Raw genomic sequence first — 27,906 nt, 5'->3', positions numbered from 1 at the left:
AGAGACAGAAAACAGAATGGAGGTTGCCAGGGGCTGCGGGGACGGGGAAACGGAAAATTACTGCTTAATAGGTGCAGGTCTCAGTTTGGGATGATGAAAAATTCAGGAGATGGATAATGGCAATGGTTTCACAACAATGTAAATGTACTTAATGCCACTGGGCTATACACCTACAAAAAGAAAGGTAAATTTTATGTTATATATATTTTATCAAAAAAGAAAAAGAAAAGCTTGAAACAGAGATCAACGTAGAAATAAAGCAGGTGTGATTACTGAATCTGGCCTCAGAAAGCCACACACTAATATTCGTATCTGGTATAGGTTTTATTTCTCCAATTAGGCTGAAACTTCATTTCTCTCTAACTCCCGGCATTACCGACCAAATCCCACAAATTGGATGGCTGAAAACCACAGAAATTTGTTCTTTCATGGTTTTAGAGGTGAGGAGTTCAAAATCAAGGTGCTAGCAGGGCCATGCTCCCTCCCGAGTCTCCAGGGAAGGATTCTCCCAGCCTCTTCCAGCTTCCAGGCGCCCCAGCATTCCTTGGCTTGGCAGCGTAACTCCAATCCAGTCCCCTGTGGGCATGCGGCTGTTTTCTCCCTGAGTGTCTTCATGTTGTCTTCCCTCTGAGCACGTCTGTGTCCAACTTCCCCTCTTCGTATGAGGACCGCAGTCATACTGGGTTAAGGGCCCATCCTACTGCAACAGGACCCCATCTTAACTAATTACATCTGCAATAATTGTATTTCCAAATAAGGTGTCACAGTTTAGGGCACACTGGGTTAAAACTTCAACATATCTTTCAGGGGACACAATTCAACCCATGACGCCACCCAAATGTAGAGTTAACTGAAGTCTCAGTCCTCACCTTACTCACCCTCTTGGCAGCATTTGACACAGGTTATTACATTGACACCATCTTTCTTTACAGGATACCCTGCGTTTCAAGCATACACACACTGTTAACACTTTCCTCATCACCCCACCTCTCTGTGTCTCCTCTGTTGACTGGTCCTACCCCACCCTCTCTCCATGTTGGAGCAGCCCTCAGACCTTGCCCCTGTCTACATAAAATCACCCCCTAAGAAATCCCATCCACTCCTATAGCTTTAAACACTATCTATTTTCTGACAATCTGCCATATCTATAGCTCTACTCTAGCCTGCAATCTCCAGATACCATATCTCACTGCCCACCTGACACATCCTCTGGACCATGGAGCATCTGATTCAACACGTTCAAGCAGAACTCTCTGATTTTCCTCCAAAATCTGCTTCTTCAAGTGTCATGAAGGTGTCATTCCATCCAGTGCCTGAAACCTTGGTCATGTCCTTCATCCTGATCTTTCTCTCATCTTCCCACGTCAAATCGGCACATCTTGTTACTTCCATATCTTAGAAAAGATGCCCCAAGCCTTAGAAAAGATGCGCTTCCCACCTCCTCTGCTGTCACCCTAGACCTCAACTGCTGTCACTCTAGACCAAGGATCAGCAAACTGCTGCCCCTGAGCCAAATCTGGCCACAAGCGATCATGTCTACTCTGCAGAACTGAGTAGCTGCGACAGTGACCGTGTGATCTGCAATGACAAAAAACTTTATGATCTGGCCTTCTGCAGAAAAGTTTGCTGACCCCCGGTCTAGGCCCTTGACATCACTTTTGACTATCCTTTTGCGTGATCTTCTAATCAGCAATAAGACACAGAGTATTGCTTTTTGTTTGCTCTTTGCCCTCTTAGACATAACTGCTTCTTTTCCTTTCTGTTCCCTAATGAGAACCCTCACTCTGTGCTTACCAAGTGGCTCTCCCTGCCTCTATTCCCTCCTGCACACCGTCACTGAGGCTTAACTCTTGGAATTGCCAAGTTCACCCTGCTCAGGTACCTGCAATGGCTCCCGCTGTCTCCAGCATTTAGCCCATCTATCTGGTTAGTTTTCAAAGTCCCCTGTAACCTAACCTACCCTGCATAGTTAATCAATGGCCCACTGCTCCCAAGCAGGCCATGCCTCTCCCAGAAAGTGCTTCCCACCCTCCCAGGCAGTGCTTTTTTTGTGCTTGTTGGGCCTGTATTTTCCTTCCAGTTGTCACCCAGCTTGTTCCTCTCTCTTCTGGTTATCAGGAAGAGAGAATTTATGAAAAGGAAAAAAAAAATTGTGACGAAATTGTCTAATCATCTTCATTTCCTTACCTCCCATTCACTCTTCACCACAGCCATCTGCCTCCCACTTCTCCACTAAAATCATTCCTGCTGGATCCCCAATGTTTTCATTAAATCCAGTAAGTTTTATTTCTCCCAGACTGCATTGGCTTCTCTGCAGCAGCATTTAACAGAGTTCACTGCTGTCTGAAACACTCTCTTTTTACCATTTAGCTGATTATTCCCTTTCGCTGCCTTCTTCCATGTTTATTTTTCCACTAACAACGAGCTCCTTGATGAAGGGACCATGTCATCTGTGGCTCTCTGCCACTGTACATACATTCTAGCATATCAATCAACGTTAGCTGAAATCAACTGTGACTAAATGTTTTCAGCTCAAGAATTTCCATTTGATTCTTTTGGTGCAATTTGCAGTCAGTGCCCTGTAAAAATCTCCATATAATCATAATTCTTTGAATATATTATTAATGATTAGTTAAAATGCATGGTTGATCAATCTACTATCTGAATCTCCAACAGGTTTGTTTCCATTTCTGATTTTTCTCTTGGTTTTCTTGTACACCTAGTTATTTCCTAGTGAGTGCTGAATATCATATATGAAAAACGTGAGCAAGAATTTGAGAGCACATGAGAGGAGGCAGAGCAAGATGGCTGAATTGAACCCTCCAATGATTGACCCCCCTGTTAGGAGATAGATAATATAAAAAGATATAAAGTATCTAGGCAAGAAAGTACCTTCTTAAGAACCAAAAAATCAGATGAGCAATCACTGTACCTGGTTTTAACATAACATGGTAAGTGGCACTGAAGAGAGTAGGAAGGACGGTCTTGCATTGCTTACACTACCCCTTCCCTAAAAACAGGCAGTACAGTCTGGAGAAAGAATCTGCGTGCTTGAAGGAGGGAGAGCAAAGTGAGTATGGGACTTTGCATTGGAACTCAGTGTTACCTTGTCATAGCCACACACAACACCAGGCAGACTTCTGCCAGGTCCCACAAAGGAAGCATTTAGACCAGCCTGGGCCAGAGGGGAATCTTCTGCCCCAGTGGGAGAAACGTGACTCCTGCTGGCTTCACCACCAATTGACTAAAGTGACCTAGGGCCCCAAATAAATCTGAGTGCCAATCAGAACATAGTAACTATAGGCCTTGGACAAGCCCTGGTGCTGCACTGGTCTTAGAAACAGTGGGCTTGGGATGTGACCCAATATGACACTAACTGTACCAGCCAGGGGAACACCTGCATCACTCCTCTCCCAACTCCAAGCAGTGCAGCTTGGGGAGAGATCTTTCAACTTGGTGAAAGGACAGGAAAGAGTACAGAGGATACTGTCTTGCAACTTAGATATCAGGCTCAGTCATAGTAAAATAAAGCACCAGGCAGATGCCTGATATAATATGCAGGTACAAGAAGGTTAAAGGACACAAAGACGACTCAACCCAAATAAGACTACCTCCAGGAATATAATAATCCAACTCTCAAAGGTGAAGGACAAAGAAAGGATCTCAAAAACACCAGGTGAAAAGATACAAATTACATATAAAAGAGTTCCAAGACATCTGGCAGCAGACTTTTCAGTGGAAACCTTACAGACCAGGAGGGAGTGGGATGACATATTCAAAGCACCAAAGGAAAAAAGCTTCCGACCTAGAATATCATGACCAGCAAAGTTATCCTTCAAACATAAAGGTGAAATAAAGACTTTCCCAGACAAACAAAAGCTGAGGTATTTCATCAACACTAGACCTGTCTTACAAGACATGGTAAAGGGAGTTCTTCAGTCTGAAAGAAAAGGATGCTAATGAGCAACAAGAAATCATCTAAAATTACAGACTCACTGGTAAAAGTAAGTACGCAGACAAATACAGAATACTCTAACACTGTAATTGTGTAAACCACCCATACCTTAAAATGAAGACCCTAAAGTAAACCTATCAAAAATAATCGTAATTACAACAATTTGTTAGGAGATAGACAATATAAAAAGATATAAAGAGACAAGAAGTTGAAAGGGAGGGGGGGAATGAAGTTAAAGTCCAGAATTTTTTAGTTTTCTCTTTGCTTGTTTTTTAATTTTCATTGTAATTGGATTAAGTTATCTTCAGTTTAAAATAAAAGGTTAATAACATAACCAACAACAATAATAATAATAGTTATTATTATATTATTTGAAATGGAGTTTCACTCTTGTTGCCCAGGCTGGAGGGCAATGGTGCGATCTCAGCTCACTGCAACCTCTGCCTCCTGGTAAGTTCAAGCGATTCTTCTGCCTCAGCCTCCCGAATAGCTGGGATTACAGGCATGCACCACCATGCCCAGCTAATTTTGTATTTTTAGTAGGGACAAGGTTTCTCCATGTTGGTCAGGCTAGTCTTGAATTCTTGGCCTCAGGTGATCTGCCCGACTCGACCTCGCAAAATGCTGGGATTACAGGCTTGAGCCACCATGCCCAACCGCATAACCAATTATTTTAAAATGAAGATACCTTAATTCCAATCACAGCCTCGTGTGTAGCCTCATGGCAAACAAAGTAAAAGCCTATGATAGATACACAAAAAATAAAAAGCAAGAAACTAAAACATACTACCAAAAAATCTCTTATACACAAGTGAAGACAGAGAAAAAGAAAAAAAAGAGAAACTTACAAAACAACCAGAAAACAAATAACAAAATTGCAGTAGTAAGCCCTTATCTATCAATAATAACACTGAATGTAAATGAACTAAATTCTTCAATCAAGAGAAAGAATGGCTCACTGGATTAAAAACCCAACCATATGCTGCTGACAAGAAACTCACTTCACCTATAAAGACACATATAGGCTGAAAATGAAGGGCTGAAAAATACATTCCATGCAAACAGAAACCAAAAAAGAACAGGAATAGCTATACATATATCAGATAAAATAAATCTCAAGACAGAAACTGTAAAAAGATAAAAAGTAAGTCATTATATAATGATAATGGGATCAATTCAGTAAGAGGGTATAACAATTGTAAATATATAAGCACCCAATGCTGAGCACTCAGATATATAAAGAAAACATTATTAGAGCTAAAGAGGGATAAACCCCAATACAATAATAGTTGGGAACTTCACACCCGACTTTCAGTATTGAGCAGATCATCTAGACAGAAAATAAAGAAATATCAGGCTTAAGCTACATTGTAGGCCAAAGAGACCCAACAGACATTTACAGAACATTTCATCCAATAGCTGCAGAACATTCTGCTCTTTAGCAAATGACACATTCTCACAGATAAGCCAACAGGGATGTTTAAAGCAATAAACACCTACATCAAAAAAGTAGAAAGACTTCAAATAAACAGCTTAATGATAGACCTTAAAGAACTAGAAAAGCAAGAGCAAACCAAACCCAAATTCAGTAGACTATTAAAGAGCAGAAATAAATAAAATTGAAACTTAAAAACAATACAAAAATCAATAAAATTTAAAAGTTGGTTTTTTGAAAAGATAAACAAAATCAACAAACCTTTAGACAGACTAAAAAAAGAGAAAGACCAAATAAATAAAATTAGAGACAAAAAAGGAGACATCATTCATACCACAGAAATTCAAAGGATCACTAAAGACTATTACGAGCAACTATACGCCAATAAATTGCAAAACCTAAAAAAAAAAAAATAGATAAATTTCTAGACACATACAACCTACCAAGATTGGACCATGAAGAAATACAAAACCGGAATAGACCAATAGCAAGTAACAAGGGAGAGGCAGTAATCATAAGTCTCCCATCAAAGAAAAGCCCAGGACCTGATGGCTTCACTGCTAAATTCTACCAAACTTTTAAAAAAGAACTAATACCAATCCTACTTAAAGTATTCAAAGACGCTCAGGAGGGAATAATTCCAAACTGTCCTTTGAGGAGGGAATAATTTTATAAAGCCAGTCTTACCATGATACCAAAATCAGACAAAGACATAAGAAAATTATAAGCCAATACCTCTGATGAACATAGATATAAAAATCCTCAATAAAATGATTCAGCAAACTGATTCAGTAGCACATTAAAAAGATCATTCATCACAACCAAGTGGGATTTATCTTAGGGATGCAAGGATAGTTCAACATATGCAAATCAATACATTTGATATATCACATCAACAGAAGGAAGGTCAAAAACCATATGATCATTTCCATTGATGCCAAAAAAGCACTCAGTAACAGTCAACATTCCCTGATGATAAAAACCCTCAACAAACTGAGTACAGAAGGAACACACCTCAATATAATAAAGACCATTTATAACACAGCTAGTGTCACAAAGAATGGGGAAAAACTGAAATCGTTTCCTCTAAGATATGGAAGAAGACAAGGATGCCCACTTCTAACACTTTTATTCAACATAGTAGTGGAAGTCCTAGTCACAGTAATTCAACAAGAGAAGAAAGGGCATCCAAATTGGAAAGGAAGAAATCAAATTATCCTTGCTTGCTGATAATATGATCTTATAGAGAGAGAAATCTAGACTTCACCAAGAAACTATTAGAACTGATAAATGAATCACTGAAGTTTCAGGATACAAAACCAACATACAAAAATCACAAGCATTTCTATATGCCAATAGCAAACAATCTGAAAAAGAAACCAAGAAAGTAAGTTCATTAACAATAGCTATAAATAAAATACCTAGGAATAAACCTCAACAGAGAAGTGAAAGATCTCTACAATAAAAACTATAAAACACTAATCAAAGAAATTGAAGAGGACATAAATGAATTAAAAGATATTCCATGTTCATGAATTGGAAGGATTAATATTGTTAAAATGTTCACACTACCCAAAGCAAGTTACTGATTCAATGCAAAATGTATCAAGATATCAATGACATTCTTCATAGAAAAAACAATCCTAAAATGTATATGGAAATACAAAAGACCCACAGTAGTCTGAGCAATTCTGAGCGAAAAGAACAAGGCTGGGGCATCACAATATCAAGTTATACCACAAAGCCATAGCAACCAAAATAGCACAGCAGTGGCATAAAAACAGACACACAGACCAAGGAAATAGAATAGAGAACCCAGATATAAATCTACTCATTTATAGTCAATTCATTTTAACAAAGGTGCCAAAAAGATACAATACAGAAATGACCGTCTCTTAAATAAATGGTGCTAGGAAAACTGAGTATCCATATGCAGAAGACTGAACTCAGATCCCTATTTCTCATCATATACAAAAATCTAACCAAAATAGATTAAAGACTTAAATATAAGACTTAAAACCATGAAACTACTAGAAGAAAACACTGGAGAAACACTCCAGGACGTGAGTCTGGATAAGCAATTTCTTGTGTAAGACCTCAGGAACACAAGCAACCACAGCAAAAATAGACAAGAAGGATCACTTCAAGCTAAAAAACTTCTGTGCAGCACAGGAAACAATTAACATGATGAGACAATCCACAGAATGGGAGAAAATATTTGCCAACTATCCATCTGACAAGGGATTAATAACCAGAATATATAAGAAACTCAAACAACTCAGTATCAAAAAAAGAAAAACCTTAAAAATGGGCAAAAAATCTGAATAGACATTTTTCAGAAGATGAAATTCAAATGGCAAACAGGTATATGAAAAAAATGGTCAACATCATTGATCAGGGAAATGCAAATCAAAATCACAATGAGATATCACCTCACTCCAGGTAAAATGGCTTTTATCGAAAAGACAAAAAACAATGAATGCTGGTGAGGATGTGTAGAAAGGGGGACATTCTATACTCTTGGTAGGAATGTAAACTAGTATAGCCACTACGGAAAAAGTATGGAGGTCCTCAAAAAACTAAAAACAGAGCTACTACACGATACAGTAATCCCACTGCTGGGTATACATCCAAAAGAAAGGAAATAGAATATCAAAGTTATTTGCACCCCCATGTTTATTGCAGAGCTATTCACAATAGCAAAGACACGGAAATTGACCTAAGTGTCCATCATCCAATGAATGAAGAAAATGTGGTACATATACACAATGGAATATTATTTAGCTATTAAAAAAACATGATATCCTGTTAAATTCAGCAACATGAATGGATCTGGACAATGTCATGTTAAGCGAAATAAGCCAGGCACAGATAAGTACTCCATGTTCACATTTACGTGAGAGCTTAAAAAAACTGATCTCATAAAGAATAGAGTGAAGGTTACCAGAAGCTGGGAAGCGTAGTGGAAAGGGAGAATGGTTAATGGGTGTAAGTATACAGTTAGATAAAAGGAATAAGATCTAGGTTTAGATAGCAAGCTGACTATAGTTAATAATTTACTGTATATTTCAAAAGAACTATATGAATGGAATCAGAATGTTGCTAACACATAGAAATGATAAATGTTTAAGGTGATGGGTATCCCAATTACCCCGATTTGCTCATTATACATTGTATGCTTATATCAAAATATCACACGTATTCCACAAATATATACAACTATTATGTAACCATAAAAATTAAAAATAACAATAAGCCAGGTGTGGTGGCTTACACCTGTAATCCCAACACTCTGGAAGGCCAAGATGAGTGGATCTCTTGAGCTCAGGAGTTTGAGACCATTTCTACAAAAAATACAAAAATTAGCCAGGTGTGGTAGTGCATGCTTGTAGTCCCAGCTACGTGGGGGGCTGCGGCAGAAGAATCGCCTTACAACCAGGAGGTTGAGGCTGCAGTGAGCCATGTCTGTGCCACTGCACTCCGGCCTGGGTGACAAAGTGAGACCCTGTCTCAAAAAAAAAGAAGAGAAAAACAATTTGAAAAAAGAAAAAAAAAGATGGATGATAATTACACCCAGAAAATCCTCCAGAAATGATTTATTTTTACTTCTGGCAGGCAAGTAGACCACACACTGGCAATCCCTGATCTCTGTCACTCAGCTGCTATTGCAATGATTTAAATCAGGACTCTAGTCCCTATGGGAGCTAGATTAATTCTGGATTGCCCCTTGTTCTCAAAGAACAGCCTTTCAGAGTCCCAAGCAAATGCCAAGGAGTGCTAATAAGGGTCCTTCCAACGTGGCAGGTCCTGACTTCAATTTCGGTCCCCAGCCTTGTGAATCTGGCAAGAGCTCTGCTGAGAAACTCAGATGAACCTCCATTCAAACAAGCAGTCTTCCACTGCCAGAAAGAGGGCTTCTTAATCTCTCATCAGTACCAGGTAACTTAAGATTTGGCTACCCATACTGTTTCCACATTTCCCCTTCCTTGACTAGAAGAGCAATGGGCTAGATGTCTGAAGATCTGAGCTCTGGTGTGTTAGTCAGCAACAAGTCCTATGACCTTTAGGCTAGATCCCTCAAAGTTCCCTTACCCTTAAATGTAAAAGGCATCTGGATAAAATATCTGTTAGTTTATTCTTGCTCTAAAATAATTACTAACACGCCTGCCAACTCTTACATTAGACAATTCTCCTGTGGATCCATCAAAGCCAGCCCAGTGACTCATTAAAACTCTTCATTTTCATGAGAACACTATAACAAACGAACTGAAACTACAGTAAAAATTTGGATTTACAAAGCAAGCTGTTAAACTTTAGAACTGTGGCCATTCACACTACAAGTCCTATTATATGTTGCCTTGGCTACTAAACTATGCAAAGCTGACAAGAACCCACCTATGGCTGAAAATAAAGAGAAAAGCCCAACCTAAATGAAGAAAAGAGTCACTACAGGGTACCACTATGCAAAATGGCAAGCAATACAGTTGACGCTTGAACAACGTAAATTTGAACTACATGGGCCCACTTTTATGGGGCTTTTCTTCTGCCTCTACCACTCCTGATACAGCATGAACAACCTCTCCTCCTCCTCCTCCTCCTCAGCTACTCAACATAAAGACAATGAGGATGAAGACCTTTATGATGTTCTACTTCCACTTAATAAATATTAGGTTGGAGCAAAAGTAATTGTGGGTTTTGCTATTCCTTTTATATATTTATTTAATTACTATTATTTTTTGGAGTCTCACCCTGTCTCCCATGCTGGAGTGATAGTGGTGTGATCTCTTCTCTCTTCAACCTCCACCTCCCGCATTCAAGTGATTCTCCTGCCTTGGCCTCCTGAGTAACTGGGACTACAGGCATGCACCACCATGCCTGGCTAATTTTTTTTTTTTTTTTTTTTTTCTGAGATGGGAGTTTCACTCTTGTTGCCCAAGCTGGAGTGCAACAGCACGATGCAGGCTCACTGCAACTTCCACTTCTCGGGCTCAAGTGATTCTCCTGCCTCAGCCTCCTGAGTAGCTGGGATTACAGGTGCCTGCTACCATGCCCAGCTAATTTTTGTATTTTTAGTAGAGACAGGGTTTCACCATGTTGGCCAGGCTGGTCTCGAACTCCTGACCTCCAGTGATCTGCTCGCCTCAGTCTCCCAAAGTGCTGGGATTACAGGCATGAGCCACCGTGCCCAGCCATGCCTATCTAATTTTTGCATTTTTAGTAGAGACGAGGTTTTACCATGTTGGCCAGGCTGGTCTCAAACTCTTGACTTCAGGTGATCCGCCCACCTCGCCCACCTTGCAATTACTTTTAATAGCAAAACCCATGATTACTTTTGCACCAACTGTAAATATATTTTCTTTTCCTTATAATATTCTTAATAACATTTTCTTTTCTCTAGCTTACTTTATTGTAAGAATATAGTATATAATACACATAACATATTAAATATGTATTAATTGACTGTTTCTGTTATTAGTAAGGCTTCCAGTCAACAGTAGGCTATCAGTAGTTAAGTTGTGGGGGAGTCAAATGTTACACACAAATTTGTGACTTTGCAGAGAGCCAGTGCCCCTGACCCCTACGTTGTTCAAGGGTCAACTGTAAACAAACGAGAGGGAGAACAAGTCTGAGTCATAGCTCCCTTCAATCATTCCTTTTATGAAGAAGGATGCTGATGGCGTGTCTGGCAGCAGGTCAAAGCAGAAGAGAGTCAAACTTTGGCTTTTGGGTTTTCGAAAGCTAAAATTCTGTATTTTCTTCAGCAGAAAAGAATACCAGAAGATACACATTCTATTTGTTTTCACAATGGACAAAAGAAACTGGTTGAAATGAATGACAGGCTGAAACAAAGTCCTACTTTCATAAGCACAGAGAAGACCTAATGCAGTCACTTCATAACTCAGAGAACATTCTTCTGCACAAATTTGTCAACTGCTGCCTAAGGTCCTCGCCGCATCCCCTGCCACCTGCAAGCACAAACCACCACTTCCCTGACGACAGAGCGTCTGACTGCCCTTCTCTATGGGAAGTGGAACCCAGACATTGGTGTCTCTTGTGTAGTAATCTCCCTTTCCCTGCAGTATCTGGATCTATCAAAAGCAAACAGATCTATTCCAAAAGCAGTGATACAGCCAATACCCCCAGAGGGCCTCATCACTAGGCTTTTTGATGCTCCAGTAACATATCACCTAGAAGCAACTGAACTCTAGGTCAGTCCTTACTTTCTGCAAGAGACCCTGTGTGTGGTATAAAAGGCGCTAGCTGAGAAGCTATGCATGAATCCTAGCTCTGCCACTCAAAATCTACTAAGAACCTACTATGGGCCAGACATCCTGCTGGGCATTATGACATAAAGGTGACAAGACACAGAAGGTGCCTGCTGTTACAGAGCTAAAACCCAAAGAACACTTCCATTGCCCCATTGTGCTAAATGACGGTGCCTACACCAAGTCATCTCAGAGGTTCTTTTTGACTATAAGGTGCTACAGTTTTACATCGAGATACAGCCCTGGTTGGCTACAATATCTGTGTGGTCTTTGGCAGTCTCCCTGGGACTTAGTTTCCTTATCTATAAAGCAAACGGTTTCTATTTGGAAATGTCTCCCTTTACCTTATGCAGCCACAGTGGGAGGTTTCCAGAATCGCTCTGCAGTGAGTTCTTCTGCTGAACAGCAGCCCAGCAATATGAATCCACAAAGGCAGCCTGACGCCAGGAGAAAGAACTTGGAGAGAAACAGCTTATCTGTGTACCTGAGAAGCAAAACAGATAGTTTCCAATGAATGAAGACACAGTTACCTGGACCCTTGTCCCCATGTCACGTGTTTTTAGTTTTTTAGTTTTGTCTAAGTTAGGGAGCACCAGGACAGGAGGTGGAGACATTAGGACAGAACTAAAAATAGACACCCAAGTTCTTATTAAAACTAAAGATCGCAGACTGGTTTTGGCCAACACTGGTCATGATGGCAGCTTGGCCTCAGTTGGGGAAAAATTCTTAAAAGAAGTAGAACTACCATACAAAGAAAAAGGAAGCAGGAAAAGAACCAGACCTAAGATGCATGAGGCAAGCGTGCAGAGAGGCGGTTTAGTTTGGAGTAAGGATTGAGAAAAAGGAAAGGTTATGTGGCAGGGCCAGTGAGGCACCTGAATGCAGAAAATTGGACTAAAAAAAAGTTCTTTTAGAACAAAGAAGCAAAGAACTATTAGCCTGAGGAAGAGAAAGCTGAAGGGAACATTTGGTAATAGAACACTGGATGGGAAATCAGTGGTTTTCTACCTCCTCTAACACTAAAGAAGAAACAGGCCTAAACTGCAGCCCAAGTGGTTTACATCAGGAAGGGAAATGCTCAAGACCGCAAACCTCCCAACAGCAGATGGGCGCTAGATGGGGAATGGGAAGACCTGGGTCCTGTCAGGGCTCTGCCGTTTACTCGCTCTTCTGGGAAGGGACTCTGAGACTTGGTTTTCTCCTCTGCAAACTGAAGACTATATCTCTCTGTAGACGCTACTGTCACATCTGTAAAACCTACCATTTGGAAGACTCTCTGTGCTCCTGACACACACAGGCCATGGAGGGAAACTGACCAATAGGATAGTAAGGCTCAGGCAGAGCCATGTCCTCCCGGTCCCACCAGTAGTAGCACAGGGGCTGGCGCTAAGCCTTGCCTGGCCCAGCCCTGATCCCCTGTCCCCACCTGGCACATTCAAAGGTGTGTGTGTCGCAGGCATAGGGGTCAGAGCTAAGGCTCCACGACAGGCACACTCTCTTCCACATCCAACAGAGCCTGGGAGTGTGCTCAGTGACTGGGCTCTGACGTGAGTCATATTTAAATTTGACTCTGCCACTCTCAGCAGGGTGAGTCACAGCTGGTAAGTCATTAACTTTCCAAAGCCTGGGATCTCTAAAATAGGAATGACATTAATAGTGTATCCACATTACAGATTTGTTGTGGTGACTACAAAAAAAAAAAAAAAAAACAACTTGCTGCAGCACTTGCTAGGGTGTCTGGTTCCCAGAAGTTGCTGAATTAGTGTTACATTTTTCTAGATGAAGTAACAAGCGGATTCTCATATTGCCTTAAAGACTGGGATGTGCCTACCATTCTCCCTTCCCACCCTATGGAGCAGGGATAGGGACAGTGGAAAGATACCGAGCTGGACTTCCCTAATCCCTGGTACATAAAAGGCCTCAACACTCATCTTTGCCTGGGAAGGGGGTGGCCTTTATGCTTATGGTACAAGACATAAGTGGTGGGGATGTTGTCAGGAGAGTGTATTCTTGTGGTAGGAGTGGTATGTGGCAAGGCCCTGAGCACTTCTTCCCCATCAGGGGCTTGTGCACCCACAGACATCAAGAAAGGACTTCTCAGCAAAAGCCTTTGCAGGAAATCATCATGAAAAGTCACAAACATCAGCAAGTGTTCTATAAAGGGGTAGTTCTTGCCATTCAAACGGCTTAAATATGAGTGGTGGACAGGTAAGATATCTCAAGGTCCCTTCTGACTCTCTCATCCCATTAAACTTAAGTTCTTAGATTTTATTAAAAAAAAAAAAAAGGGGGTAGTCCAGACAGCACAGGACTTGGGGCTAAGCTCACACAGCTCCTGCATCAGTGTGAAACGCTTCCTAAGCCAACCACCTACCAAGGCTTATGAGGGCAACAGCAAATACCCGAGGGGACAGGCAGTCCTCAGGTTATAATTGGATGGTTTCTGGTAAGGTTGTTGATAAGCTGCTTGCTTGGGAACATCTGTCTGAGTACTTACTCATGAAAATGAATAATGCTGTTATGATTTCACAAAAGCCTGCCTGGCCCAGAATGTTCCTTAGGCAAAGTCCTCACAATGCAAGTATCCAACATTTATTAACATTCTTTCTATAGGAAAGAGTGCTTCAAGTCCTATATTGGGATCTCGAGGACCTCCCCTCTCAAGGCAGCGGCAGAAACTCCTGGAGCAGAATAACTACCCCCCTTTTTTTTTTTTTTTTTGAGATGGAGTCTTGCTGTGTTGCCCAGGCTAGAGTGCAGTGGCACTATCCCGGCTCACTGCAAGATCCGCCTCCCGGGTTCACACCATTCTCCTGCCTCAGCCTCCCGAGTAGCTGGGACCACAGGCGCCTGCCACCAGGCCCAGCTACTTTTTTGTATTTTCAGTAGAGACGGGGTTTCATCGTATTAGCCAGGATGGTCTTGATCTCCTGACCTCGTGATCCGCCCGCCTCAGCCTCCCAAAGTGCTGGGATTACAGGCGTGAGCCACCGTGCCCGGCCATAACTATACTTTTTATACCAAAGCTTTTGCAAAAGAGGAAGAAGGAGAAAATATAAGAGAGAGAGGAGGGCAGAAACATGTGAAGCTCTTAATAAAAGGTCTTCATCTGGAATGGAAAGTCAGAAGAAAAGGCAGTGGGCAACTCATATTCACTAGACACCAACCAGTCCTTTAAATCATTACCTCATTTAAGCCTCACAACCGAATGGAGAGACAGATCATTACCTTCCTTTTCCCCTGGGGTAAACCAAAGCTCCAAGTAGTTCAGTAATCCCCTTCCCAAGCTAGTGAATGGTAGCAGCATTCATTTAAATCTGTATCCAACTCCCAGTTTCTCTCAGCACTCCTCTCTAAGCCAGTCACCACTGCAAGGCCACCCTGGAGGAGCTCCTGGGGACCAGGGCTTTGTTGGAATGGGGGTGGTCTAACTAGGTGGTTCCTCCAGGTGGCCGGGAAGGGGAGAGCTTCCTGGGAAGGGTCAAGGGCAGACCTAGAAAAAGAAACACACCAATCCCCAGGTATCGGGTATTCCCAGGCCAGAAATGGGAAACAAAGTCAAGGACGTCAGGAGCCAGGCAGGGAGGGGCAGGCAACAAATGGGGAGAAAAGAGCAGGAGTGAAGAGGGGGGCAAAGCAGGAGGGTACAGGGGACCGGCACAGCCAGGCTCTGGGCCCACACCTTCACCCAGGCTGCCTAAAGGCACCTAAAGGCAGCAGGTTAGGGTGATCAGCTGCTGCCAGGGGGCCAGGAAGCTTGGGACAGGGACCATCGGGATGCATTTTTTCAAATGTACTTCCATATCCTCTATCTCATTTACTCGTCAAGATAATATTGGGAGGTAAACACATTAGATCTTCGTGTGTTTTCCACGTAGTCTCTGAGTCAGAAGGGCTTCCAGTCTCTCCCTTCTCCACCTGTTTAAATTGTTGCCAGGTTATTCACCCTAGAGCTCAGTTCTATCTTGCCACTCCTGGGGCTCAACATTTTTCAGTGGTTCCCCACTGTCTGGGTTACAAATCCAAATCAATGCTCCAATCCAACTCAATGAAGGCTGTGGCTTGTACAGGCCTGATATGCACTCAGATCTATGCCTGACGTGATCCCCTCTGCCCGGAGGCCCTGTCGCCAGTACCTGTTTGTTAAGTCAATGCCCCATACACACCACGTTCCTCAATGGCTCATCTTTCAAAGCGCTGTTCAGGCATCACCCACCTCACAAAGCTTCCTCCCCACTGACTTTCCACAGTGCCTTTCTGCACATCTTTAAATCAGAGATGTGCAGATAATCACTTTGAACCATGCTGCATAGACACCCACATATGTCCCATCTCCTCTAGTACTAGCTCAAGGTTTTACAGGCAAGACATACTCTGTCTCTGAACGTCATGCACCATCGTGTACCAAGTAACATCTGTCTGATGCTTTGAAAGTTTCAAAGTACTATCATAAACACTATCTCAATTAATGTTAAAGTATCCCCCAAAGATACCACTGTCCAACTTGAGAGCTGAGAAAAGAGAATCCCATGAGATTCCCAGCCACAGCCCCATGCTGTCTACCACAGTGTGTCAGCTTAACAAGTGTGTGCTACAATTTCTAGGTAACAGACTTTGCAAGATATGCACTGCCTTTTATTACTGTACAGGAAAGAAAGGAGTGTCAGGTTTATGCCAAGAACAACAAAGAATACTACTTCCACTTGGCTGAGAGTGCAGAGGCAGCTGTGGGCTTTACATTTATGTGCGTCTGGCCAAATATAATAAAAGATCACCAGGAGAAAACATGTGCTCACAAGGCCCAGAGGAAGTAGCCACAACATCCACTAAATAAACAATCCATGCCACAGACATCTCCCCATCCACCCTCCTCCAGGTGCCTTCACCTGGAGCCTAGGGTGCTGGTCACACCTTCTGCCTGAGCAGCAGTGCAGGTGGCTCTTGGTGTAGCATAGACCTGTACCTATAGCTGATTAGAGAGTAACATAGCCTAAAGAGAAATAGGACTGGGGCTGGGGTAAGCAAGCCAGAGGTTTCTCAAAGATACCACAGCAGGATGCTTCCCCATTCTTGTTCCACTTCAGCGGAGGCCTCTGGCTTACTTTTGCTATGATCTACGCCCCCTTTTTTTTTTTTGGTTCCTCTCTTTTAATATGCTTTCTTTCATTCTCATGCATTACTAACGTGGGGTTAGGTCCTGCACCTAGGCAGGAGAAGAGAACTAACCCTTGCTGTGTACTTTCACCCCTATTTTATTTTATTTTATTTTATTTTATTTTGTTTTGTTTTATTTTTTATTATACTTTAAGTTCTAGGGTACCTGTGCACAACATGCAGGTTTGTTACATATGTATACATGTACCATGTTGGTGTGCTGTACCCATTAACGCATCATTTACATTAGGTATATCTCCTAATGCTATCCCTCCCCCCAACCCCCACCCCACGACAGGCTCCAGTATGTGGTGTTCCCCACCCTGTGTCTAAGTGTTCTCATTGCTCAATTCCCACCTATGAGTGAGAACATGTGGTGTTTGGTTTTCTATCCTTGCAATAGTTTGCTCAGAATGATGGTTTCCAGCTTCATCCATGTCCCTACAAAGGATATGAACTCACCCTTTTTTATGGCTGCATAGTAAGTATTCCATGGTGTATATGTGCCACATTTTCTTAATCCAGTCTATAATCGATGGACATTTGGGTTGGTTTCAAGTCTTTGTTATTGTGAATAGTGCCGCAATAAACATAAGTGTGCATGTGTCTTTATAGTAGCATGATTTATAATCCTTTGGGTATATACCCAGTAATGAGATGGCTGGGTCAAATGGTATTTCTAGTTCTAGATCCTTGAGGAATCACCACACTGTCTTCCACAGTGGTTGAACTAGCTTACAGTCCCACCAACAGTATAAAAGTGTTCCTATTTCTCCACATCCTCTCCAGCACCTGTTGTTTTTTGACTCTTTAATGCTCGCCATTCTAACTGGTGTGAGATGGTATCTCATTGTGGTTTTGATTTGCATTTCTCTGATGGCCAGTGATGTCGAGCATTTTTTCATGTGTCTGTTGGCTATATGAATGTCTTCTTTTGAGAAGTGTCTGTTCATATTCTTCACCCACATTTTGATGGGGTAGTTTGATTTTTTCTTGTCAATTTGTTTAAGTTCTTTGTAGATTCTGGATACTAGCCCTTTGTCAGACGAGTAGATTGCAAAAATTTTCTCCCATTTCATAGGTTGCCTGTTCACTCTGATGGTAGTTTCTTTTGCTGTGCAGAAGCTCTTTAATTAGATCTCATTTCTCAAATTTGGCTTTTGTTGCCATTGCTTTTGGTGTTTTAGACATGAAGTCCTTGCCCATGCCTATGTCCTGAACGGTATTGGCTAGGTTTTCTTCTAGGGTTTTTATGGTTTTAGGTCTAACATTTAAGTCTTTAATCCATCTTGAATTAATTTTTGTATAAGGCGTAAGGAAGGGATCTAGCTTCAGCTTTCTACATATGACTAGCCAGTTTTCCCAGCACCATTTATTAAATAGGGAATCCTTTCCCCATTTCTTGTTTTTGTCAGGTTTGTCAAAGATCAGATGGTTTTAGATGTGTGGTATTATTTCTGAGGGCTCTGTTCTGTTCCATTGGTCTAAATCTCTGTTTTGATACCAGTACCATGCTGTTTTGCTTACTGTACCCTTGTAATATAGTTTGAGTCAGGTAGCATGATGCCTCCAGCTTTGTTCTTTTGGCTTAGGATTGTCTTGGCAATGCGGGCTCTTTTTTGGTTCCACATGAATTTTAAAGTAGTTTTTTCCAATTCTGTGAAGAAAGTCACTGGTAGCTTGATGGGGATGGCATTGAATCTATAAATTACCTAGGGCAGTATGGCCATTTTCATGATATTGATTCTTCCTATCCATGAGCATGGAATGTTCTTCCATTTGTTTGTGTACTCTTTTATTTCATTGAGCAGTGGTTTGTAGTTCTCCTTGAAAAGGTCCTTTACATCCCTTGTAAGTTGGAATCCCAGGTATTTTATTCTCTTTGAAGCAACTGTGAATGGGAGTTCATTCATGATTTGGCTGTTTCTCTGTTATCGGTGTATAAGAATGCTTGTGATTTTTGCACATTGAGTTTGTATCCTGAGACTTTGCTGAAGTTGCTTATCAGCTTAAGGAGATTTTGGGCTGAGACAATGGGGTTTTCTAAATATACAATCTTGTCATCTGCAAACAGGGACAATATGACTTCCTCCTTTCCTAACTGAATACCCTTTATTTCTTTCTCCTGCCTGATTGCCCTGGCCAGAACTTCCAACACTATGTTGGACAGGAGTGGTGAGAGAGGGCATCCCTGTCTTGCATCAGTTTTCGAAGGGAATGCTTCCAGTTTTTGCCCGTTCAGTATGATATTGGCCGTGGGTTTGTCAAAAATAGCTCTTATTATTTTGAGATACATCCCATCAATATGTAGTTTATTGAGAGTTTTTAGCATGAAGGGCTGTTGAATTTTGTCAAAGGCCTTTTCTGCATCTATTGAAATAATCATGTGATTTTTGTCTGTGGTTCTGTTTATATGATGGATTATGTTTACTGATTTGCATATGTTGAACCAGCCTTGCATCCCAGGGATGAAGCCAACTTGATCTTGGTGGATAAGCTTTTTGATGTGCTGCTGGATTCGGTTTGCCAATGTTTTACTGAGGATTTTTGCATCGATATTCATCAGGGATACTGGTCTAAAATTCTCTTTTTTTGTTGTGTCTCTGCCAGGCTTTGGTATCAGGATGATGTTGGCCTCATAAAATGAGTTAAGGAGGATTCCCTCTTTTTCTACTGATTGGAATAGTTTCAGAAGGAATGGTACTAGTTCCTCTTTGTAACTCTGGTAGAATTCGGCTGTGAATCTATCTGGTCCCGGACTTTTTTTGGTTGGTAGGCTCTTAATTATTGCCTCAATTTCAGAGACTGTTACTGGTCTATTCAAGGATTCAACTTCTTCGTGGTTTAGTCTTGGGAGGGTGTATGTGTCCAGGAATATATCCATTTCTTCTAGATTTTCTAGTTTATTTGCATAGAGGTGTTTATAGTATTCTCTGATGGTAGTTTGTATCTCTGTGGGATCGGTGGTAATATCCCCTTTATAATTTTTTACTGCATCTATTTGATTTTTCTCTCTTTTCTTCTTTATTAGTCTTGCTAGTGGTCTATTGTTTTGTTGATCTTTTCAAAAAACCAGCTCCTGGATTCATTGCTTTATGAATCTGAGTGGTCTTGTATTGGGTGCATATATATTTAGGATAGTTAGCTCTTCTTGTTGAATTGATCCCTTTACCATTATGTAATGGCCTTCTTTGTCTCTTCTAATCTTTGTTGGTTTAAAGTCTGTTTTACAGAGACTAAGATTGCAACCCCTGCTTTTGTTTTTTCCATTTGCTTGGTAGATCTTCGTCCATCCCTTTATTTTGAGTCTATGTGCGTCTCTGCACATGAGATGGGTCTCCTGAATACAGCACACTGATGGGTCTTGACTTTTTATCCAATTTGCCAGTCTGTGTCTTTTAATTGGAGCATTTAGCCCATTTACATTTGAAGTTAATATTGTTATGTGTGAATTTGATCCTGTCATTATGATGTTAGCTGGTTATTTTGCTCGTTAGTTGATGCAGTTTCTTCCCAGCATCAATGGTCTTTACATTTCGGCATGTTTTTGCAGTGGCTGGTACCAGTTGTTCCTTTCCATGTTTAGTGCTTCCTTCAGGAGCTCTTGTAAGGCACGCCTGGTGGTGACAAAATCTCTCATTTGCTTGTCTGTAAAGGATTTTATTTCTCCTTCACTTACGAAGCTTAGTTTGGCTGGATATGAAATTCTAGGTTGAAAATTCTTTCCTTTAAGAATGTTGAATATTGGCCCCCACTCTCTTCTGGCTTGTAGAGTTTCTGCCGAGAGATCTGCGGTTAGTCTGATGGGCTTCCCTTTGTGGGTAACCTGACCTTTCTCTCTGGCTGCCCTTAACCTTTTTTCCTTCATTTCAACTTTGGTGAATCTGACAATTATGTGTCTTGGAGTTGCTCTTCTCGAGGAACACCTTTTTGGCATTCTCTGTATTTCCCGAATTTGAATGCTGGCCTGCCTTGCTAGGTTGGGGAAGTTCTCCTGGATAATATCCTGAAGAGTGTTTTCCAACTTGGTTCCATTCTCCCTGTCCCTTTCAGGTACACCAATCGGACGTAGATTTGGTCTTTTCACATAGTCCCATATTTCTTGGAGGCTTTGTTCATTTCTTTTTACTCTTTCTTCTCTAAACTTCTCTTCTCACTTCATTTCATTCATTTGATCTTCAATCACTGATACCCTTTCTTCCAGTTGATCGAATCAGCTACTGAAGCTTTTGCATGTATCACGTAGTTCTCGTGCCATGGTTTTCAGCTCTATCAGGTCATCTAAGGTCTTCTCTACGCTGTTTATTCTAGTTAGCCATTTGTCCAATCTTTTTTCAAGGTTTTTAGCTTCTTTGCGATGGGTTTGAACATCCTCCTTTAGCTCAGAGAAGTTTGTTATTACCGATCTTCTGAAGCCTTCTTCTCTCAACTTGTCAAAGTCATTCTCTGTTCAGCTTTGTTCTGTTGCTGGCAAGGAGCTGTGTTCCTTTGGAGGAGAAGAGGCGCTCTGATTTTTAGAATTTTCAGCTTTTCTGCTCTGGTTTCTCCCCATCTTTGTGGTTTTATCTACCTTTGGTCTTTGATGATGGTGACATACAGATGTGGTTTTGGTGTGGATGTCCTTTCTGTTTGTTAGTTTTCCTTCTAACAGTCAGGACCCTCAGCTGTAAGTCTGTTGGAGTTTGCTGGAGGTCCACTCCAGACCCTTTTTGCCTGGGTATCACCAGCCGAAGCTGCAGAACAGCAAATATTGCAGAAAGGCAGATGTTGCTGCCTGATCGTTCCTCTGGAAGCTTCGTGTCAGAGGGGCATCCGGCCGTATGAGGTGTCAGTCGGCCCCTACTGGGAGGTGCCTCCCAGTTAGGCTACTCGGGGGTCAGGGACCCACATGAGTAGGCAGTCTGTCCATTCTCAGATCTCAAACTCCGTGCTGGGAGAACAACTACTCTCTTCAAAACTGTCAGGCAGGGACATTTAAGTTTGTAGAAGTTTCTGCTGCCTTTTGTTCAGCTATGCCCTGCCCCTAGAGGTGGAGTCTACAGAGGCAGGCAGGCCTCCTTGAGCTGCTGTGGGCTCCACTCAGTTTGAGCTTCCCAGCCACTTTATTTACCTGCTCAAGCCTCAGCAATGGTGAGTGCCCCTCCCCCAGCCTTGCTGCCACCTTGCAGTTCAATCTCAGACTGCTGTGCTAGCAGTGAGCGAGGCTCTGTGGGCGTGGGACCCTCCGAGCCAGGCGTGGGATATAATCTCCTGGTGTGCTGTTTGCTAAGACTGTTGGAAATGTATTAAGGTGGGAGTGACCTAATTTTCCAGGTGCCGTCTGTCATGGCTTCCCTTGGCTAGGAAAGGGATTTCCCCGACCCCTCGCACTTCCCAGGTGAGGCGATGCCCTGCCCTGCTTCAGCTCACACTCCCTGGGCTGCACCCACTGTCCAACAAGCACCAGTGAGATGAACCCAGTACTTCAGTTGGAAATGCAGTGGTCACCCGTCTTCTGCATAGCTCACGCTGGGAGATGTAGACTGGAGCTGTTCCTATTTGGCCATCTTGGAACCTCCTCTCACCCCCATATTACAGGTGAGGAAAGTGAGGTGTGAGGCACTGTGATCTCATGGCTAGTGGGTTGTGAAGCTGGGATGTCAACTCAGCTTTCTCTACCTTCTAAACACAAGGAAGAGGAGGTGAAAAGCATAAATTATTAAAGAAATTCAGGTCAGAGATGGAAGGATGAGAAGGAAGGAGCCAGGAGAGAAAATCCTGGGGTTGCTGTTCTGGAGGCACAAAGGGAAAACAGAGAATATGATAATGATTATATCAAGTACAATCATTAGCATATACACACTACTTTAAAAGTCTGCAAAATGTTGTTACTTTATAAAACAAAAAATTGGTTTAATTCACCTTAATGTAAATTGTAGACCCACATACCCCATACATATGGGATCCAAGTAGATTATATTACAACCCATAAAGCACCAAACTTGAAAGGTCTGGTTATGTTTTAACGTTGCCAAAAGATCTGAAAACTACTCTATTATAAATTCTCAGTGAGAAAAATCATACAAAGAGGATCCTGAATGTGTGGTGTAGAGAAGAGATAGACAGTGGTCAGCTCTGAAAACAAACACAGAAAAGCAACAAGCACTCAGAAGGATGAAACAGGTCTGAATTTGTTTAAAGTACCTCTAACCCCAACATAATAAGACCAAATGACGTTTGCCCTGAAGGATATTCTGGCCCAATACTTATAGTTCCCAACTATCATAAAATACAGTAATGTTACAAGAATCTCAGAATAACTTCTCTTACTAAAAACAAGCCAAATTCCTCTCCTTTTACCTTTCCAGCAGACTTCAATCCAAACCCATCTTTAGCTTCAAACACATGAAATTAAATACATTCTGGAAGTCCCAAATTGTCCATTACTACCTTCACTTTTCCTCTGCGGGAACTGACTTTGAAGCACATGCATGTTTTAAACCAGTGAGAAAATATAAGTACCCTCTGCAGCCCAAACTAAAAAATGGAATTGAAATACTTCTTTTTTTTTTTTTTCCTTTAAACCACGTTGGTTCACCAGGTCTTTCTTTCCCACAGCTAAGCCTGGCTTTTAAAGAAAACACATCAGGGCTAACACCTGCTCCTTAGCTAAAGCTGGGCATCATCAAATGTTTCCTTTTAAATGAGTTACAAGAAGCCCCAGATGCTTCCCTCCCCATTCCTGTTGAATAGAGCAACAAATAACTCCGGGGCATTTTAGAATGAATGGTTTGCCCCTGTGAGTCCAATAATCAGATATGGCACTGTCAAGACAGCACTGCCCTCACCAGACGGAGGGAAGAATTAATAGTCTGTACCTGCCAAACGCATGGTCCAGGGTGTGACCACTCAACCCCATAGTCAAAGAGAACAAACGACCACGCTGCTGGGCCTCAGAAGGCAACCTACGAGGCTTATCTAATTTAATTGGGAATGATGGTGTGAGCAACGCAACCTGCTACATGCAGGAACAGAAATGAGGAGGCTGGGCTGCAGATGACAGCCACAAGCAACCACAAAGACAGGATGACACCCACAAGAACCGACAGACAAGACAAGTAGCAGTTTAAGGGGTTTCCTCCCTGTGTTAGCAAGTCCAGTCCCTCGCACACCCACAAGGTCTAAACCACACAAAAACCCCATATAATTCCAATGTAAATGTCACCACTGTCTAGTGGAAAAAAAAGTTCATGACCTGGGTACCAAGTAAAAAAGGCATCAGAAGAACTCAATGGTATATTAAGATGAAAGTACTGGATGTATTTAAATATATACTTTTTACTTTTGTCATCAGATTACAGATGATAAATACAGATTTTCAAACATACAGAAAATAATGTAACAGACACTTAAGAGTTTAAATCAATACTGACATTTTGCTCTATTTACCTCATCTTTTTAAAATTGAATATTTTATTTTGAAAATTTTTTCAGACCTACCAAAAGATTACAAGACTATTACAATGAAATCTGATATACCCAGCACTTAAATTCAACCAGTGTTAACACTCTGCCACACACACTCTCTCTCTATGCATATATAATATATCCTTTACTTTTCTGAACCACTTGAGAGTTAGTTGCAGAGATCATGACCCTTTACTCTCAAAAGTGTGTATCTTCTAAAACAAGGATATTCTCTTTAAATAATCTAGTGCAATTACCAAAGTTCTTAAAATACCAGATACAAGCGATTATCTATAGTTAGACCTCCCAAACAAGCCTTATAGCAACTGTTTTTTATCCAACCAGGATCCAGTCCTGCCCTACACACTGCATTAGTTGTCCTATCTCTGTAGTCACCTTATCCTGGAATGGTTCCACAGTCTTTCTCTGTCATTTATGACCCTAACATGTGTGGTGAGCATCACCTGTTTAATGCAATGCTCCTCAATTTGGGTTTGTCTGATTGTTTCTCCACACTCCAATCCAGGTTCTGCATTGCTGGCAGGAATCCCGAGGAAGGGCTGTGGGACCTCAGGACAGCACCCCAGAAGCATCGGATTACCTTTCCCCCATAACTAGGTGATGTCCGCTATGGTGGGCACTTAGTCAATGTGCTGTCTGCTAGGTCTCTTCTGCCGTAAAAGTGCCTTTCCCCCTGTGCAATCATAAGTGGTCTGTGGAGGGACCCTCGGAGACAGGGTCAACATTGTATCCCAGAACACACTTTCACCCAGTGGTGAATCAAATACTTTAAATGTGGTTGCAAAATAAAGATTCTTTTTCCAACTTGATTCGTTCCTTCTACATGTATTAGTTGCAATGGATTAAGAGGAGCTTTCTCTTAATTTTTTACTATCAATATGGACTCATGTAATCCTCTGTTATTCAATATTTTATAATTCATTACTGTTATTCACTATGATGTTCAAATGGTTCCTATCAAACTAGCTCCTGTGTCCTTTGATATGTTCCCCTCAGTTCCTGAGCAGTCCCATGCATCCTGGTACAAAATGTTCTGGGCTTGTCGTGTACTTTCTGTTTCCACTCCACAATTGACCACTTCCGCAAAAAGCTCTGGGTTCCTTTTGGTAGGTAAAGAAATTTTAAAACCATTATTTGGGTGCTCAACGTGCTCCTTGTTACTAAGATGTCATTGTTCCTAGGCCCTTCAGCAGAAACTAGAAAAGAAATCTCTTATAAAAAATTGTAAATTGAAACAGAAACTTTTACTTCTAATCCACTACCACTGGGTTCTTCATCTTCCCCCATCCCATGTTTGTTCTTTCTTCTTTCACAGTGAGAATCCTGGCTCCCAACAGTATCTATAGTTATTCATTTACTCAATCCCAAACTGTACACAAAATAATTTCAGAATTCTTAAAGCAAAGGTAGTTTCTGATTTTTCATTTTAAAAGGTTTAGTCTGGACACTATGTCAATAACTATCTGGGGTCAAGAACAGAAGCAGAGACCAGACAGGAATCTATTGCAATAACTCAGGAGATGGTATGAAGACACAGTCACAGCACATGTCTGCAAGGAATCTCTTCTATCACCTCTAGGTCCGAGCCTGGCACAGGCTGAAGATTTTGGTTCCATGAAATGAAGATGAATGCAAAAAGCTAGATGGAAGGCATAAAAGAAAACCAAATATCTCTGCTACACAACTACTGATATGTTCACAAACATGTTCTGCAAAGTCATGAAAGTAATAGTGCTTATGGAGCATATAAGTTTGGGGCAGATCACTGGAAAATCTACGCAATTTTTTTTTTTAACCAAGAGCACTAGAATCCTGATAAAAACACGCTTGCACAATCAAGGGGTATATAAAGAAAGGTTGAGGCTGCCGAGCTACACACGTAAGGACTAAATGCACAAAGAGCAGAGAGCACTGTATAACAGCATTTCTAAGATGGAGCACATGGTCAAACAAAGCCAAGGGGAAAGTGGGGGGAGAAGGTGCAGACAGGCCATGGGGGCTGGGTGGAGTGGAGAAGGATGGGCACTGTGGAATGCAAGCCCAGCCCGTAACACAAGCAGCAGCAAGAAAGGGCCAGCACCAATCTCCCCAGAAGCCTGGTCCTGAGCTCTAGGCCCAAGTTCATTAAAAACCACAGAGCTGACAAGACTAGCCACCTACAGTCAATGGCTGGAGTGTGAGAACCCTACCCAGAGCGCCTAAGGCTGCTCTGTGTGGAGTTGGAAAGACTGCTGGCAAGCTGGAGGGGACTGGCAGCATGGTGTTCACCTCGTGGGGACAGAAGCTGGAACCATGGAAGGAAAGGGCCAGATCAAAAAAATGACATCATCAAAAATGTCACAACAGGAATGTGACATGTGAGAGCTGGGAAGTGAATCCTTGCAGCAATCCCAGACTGGTCACATGTTCCCTAGAGGAAATGTGCTTGGTCTTGGTTTTTGCATTATAAGAAATGAATGATGGAAAAAAATGGGGCAGGGGGAGGAAGAGGGATTGACTTCAGAAAAATGTTAAAGGAACAGACTATTTAAGGTCAAGGGGCAGCTTTAATAGACTTCTTCAAGCAGAAGAAAGGTTAGAACAAAATTACTCTTCAGCTGGTCTTCACTGACACAAAGGCCTAATGTGCATGAAACAAGTGGAAATCCAGTTAGATATGGGTGAGGGGGACTGGGCACCATGGGCCACCCCTATAATCCCAGCACTTAGGGAGGATTGCTTGAGGCCAGGAGTTTGAGACCAGTCTGGGCAATAAAGTGAGACCCCGTCTCTACAAAAAATTTAAAAATTAGCTAGGCGTGGTGGTGTGTGCCTGTGGTCCCAGCTACCTGGGAGTCTGAGGCAGGAGGATCACTTGAGCCCCAGAGGTCAAGGCTGCGGCGAGCCGTGTTCACACCACTACACTCCAGTCTGGGCAATATACAGAGACACTAGACATGGTCTCAAAAAAAAAAAAAAAAAAAAGATATGGAGAAGGGACTTTTGGCTTAAAGGGGAAAAGTTAGGTAAGTCTTCTATAAACAGAGGTTCTCTGGAGTCTTTATTCCTGAATGTTGCTTTAAAAAAGATTCTACTATATTGAACAGACATTCGGTTTTCTCTTTTACTTCCCAGCAACTTAACCTCTCTGAGGTTTTCTCATTAGTAAAACCTCATAGAATTCCTATGAGGGTTAAATAAAATGTCTGCTATAGTACCAGTACACAGTAAGAATTCAGTAAATGGGAACTAGTATTTTTATTTCTTTGTCAGGCACCATAGTAAGCACTGGAGATAGAAGAATGGAGGGCTCCTTTGTCGCATCCTCTATTATTTTCTTCCGTGCACTTATCATGAATTTCATATTTATTTGTTTACCCATCTGTCTTTTCGTCTAAAATACTAGAGCAAACACATCATGAAAGCAGGCCTCCTTGGATAACCGGGATCTTAGATTTAAAGGGGACACAGCCTGAAACTAGATCCAACTTCATTAAGTCCTTCTGCATCATCTCTCCTTCAAAGATGCCTTTTAAAAGCTGGGTTTTGTAGTTCTTGCAACAAAGAAATCCTTTTGTGTAGGACAAGGCCTTGAGTGTTTAAATTCAGTACTGAATCAAAGATTAGTGACTCTGGCAACATGAAAAGGA

At 41.7% G+C, this 27,906-nt stretch overlaps 1 protein-coding gene across 2 annotated transcripts in view; it reads right to left on the bottom strand.

Moving 5' to 3' along the window:
- PANX1 (pannexin 1) overlaps window positions 1-27,906 on the bottom strand; it is a 59,747-nt gene that overhangs the window by 14,865 nt on the left and 16,976 nt on the right. For both annotated transcript variants that reach the window (XM_025357405.1, XM_025357406.1), the window contains exon 2: window positions 12,001-12,140. In XM_025357405.1, coding sequence (XP_025213190.1) covers window positions 12,001-12,140 — 140 coding nt within the window. The remainder of the gene's footprint in view (window positions 1-12,000; window positions 12,141-27,906) is intronic.

This window comes from Theropithecus gelada, chromosome 14 (genome assembly GCF_003255815.1).
Source record: "Theropithecus gelada isolate Dixy chromosome 14, Tgel_1.0, whole genome shotgun sequence".
Classification (NCBI taxonomy): domain Eukaryota; kingdom Metazoa; phylum Chordata; class Mammalia; order Primates; family Cercopithecidae; genus Theropithecus; species Theropithecus gelada.
The sequence above is the reverse complement of the archived record's forward strand: the minus strand, read 5'-3'. Positions and strand labels throughout refer to the sequence as shown.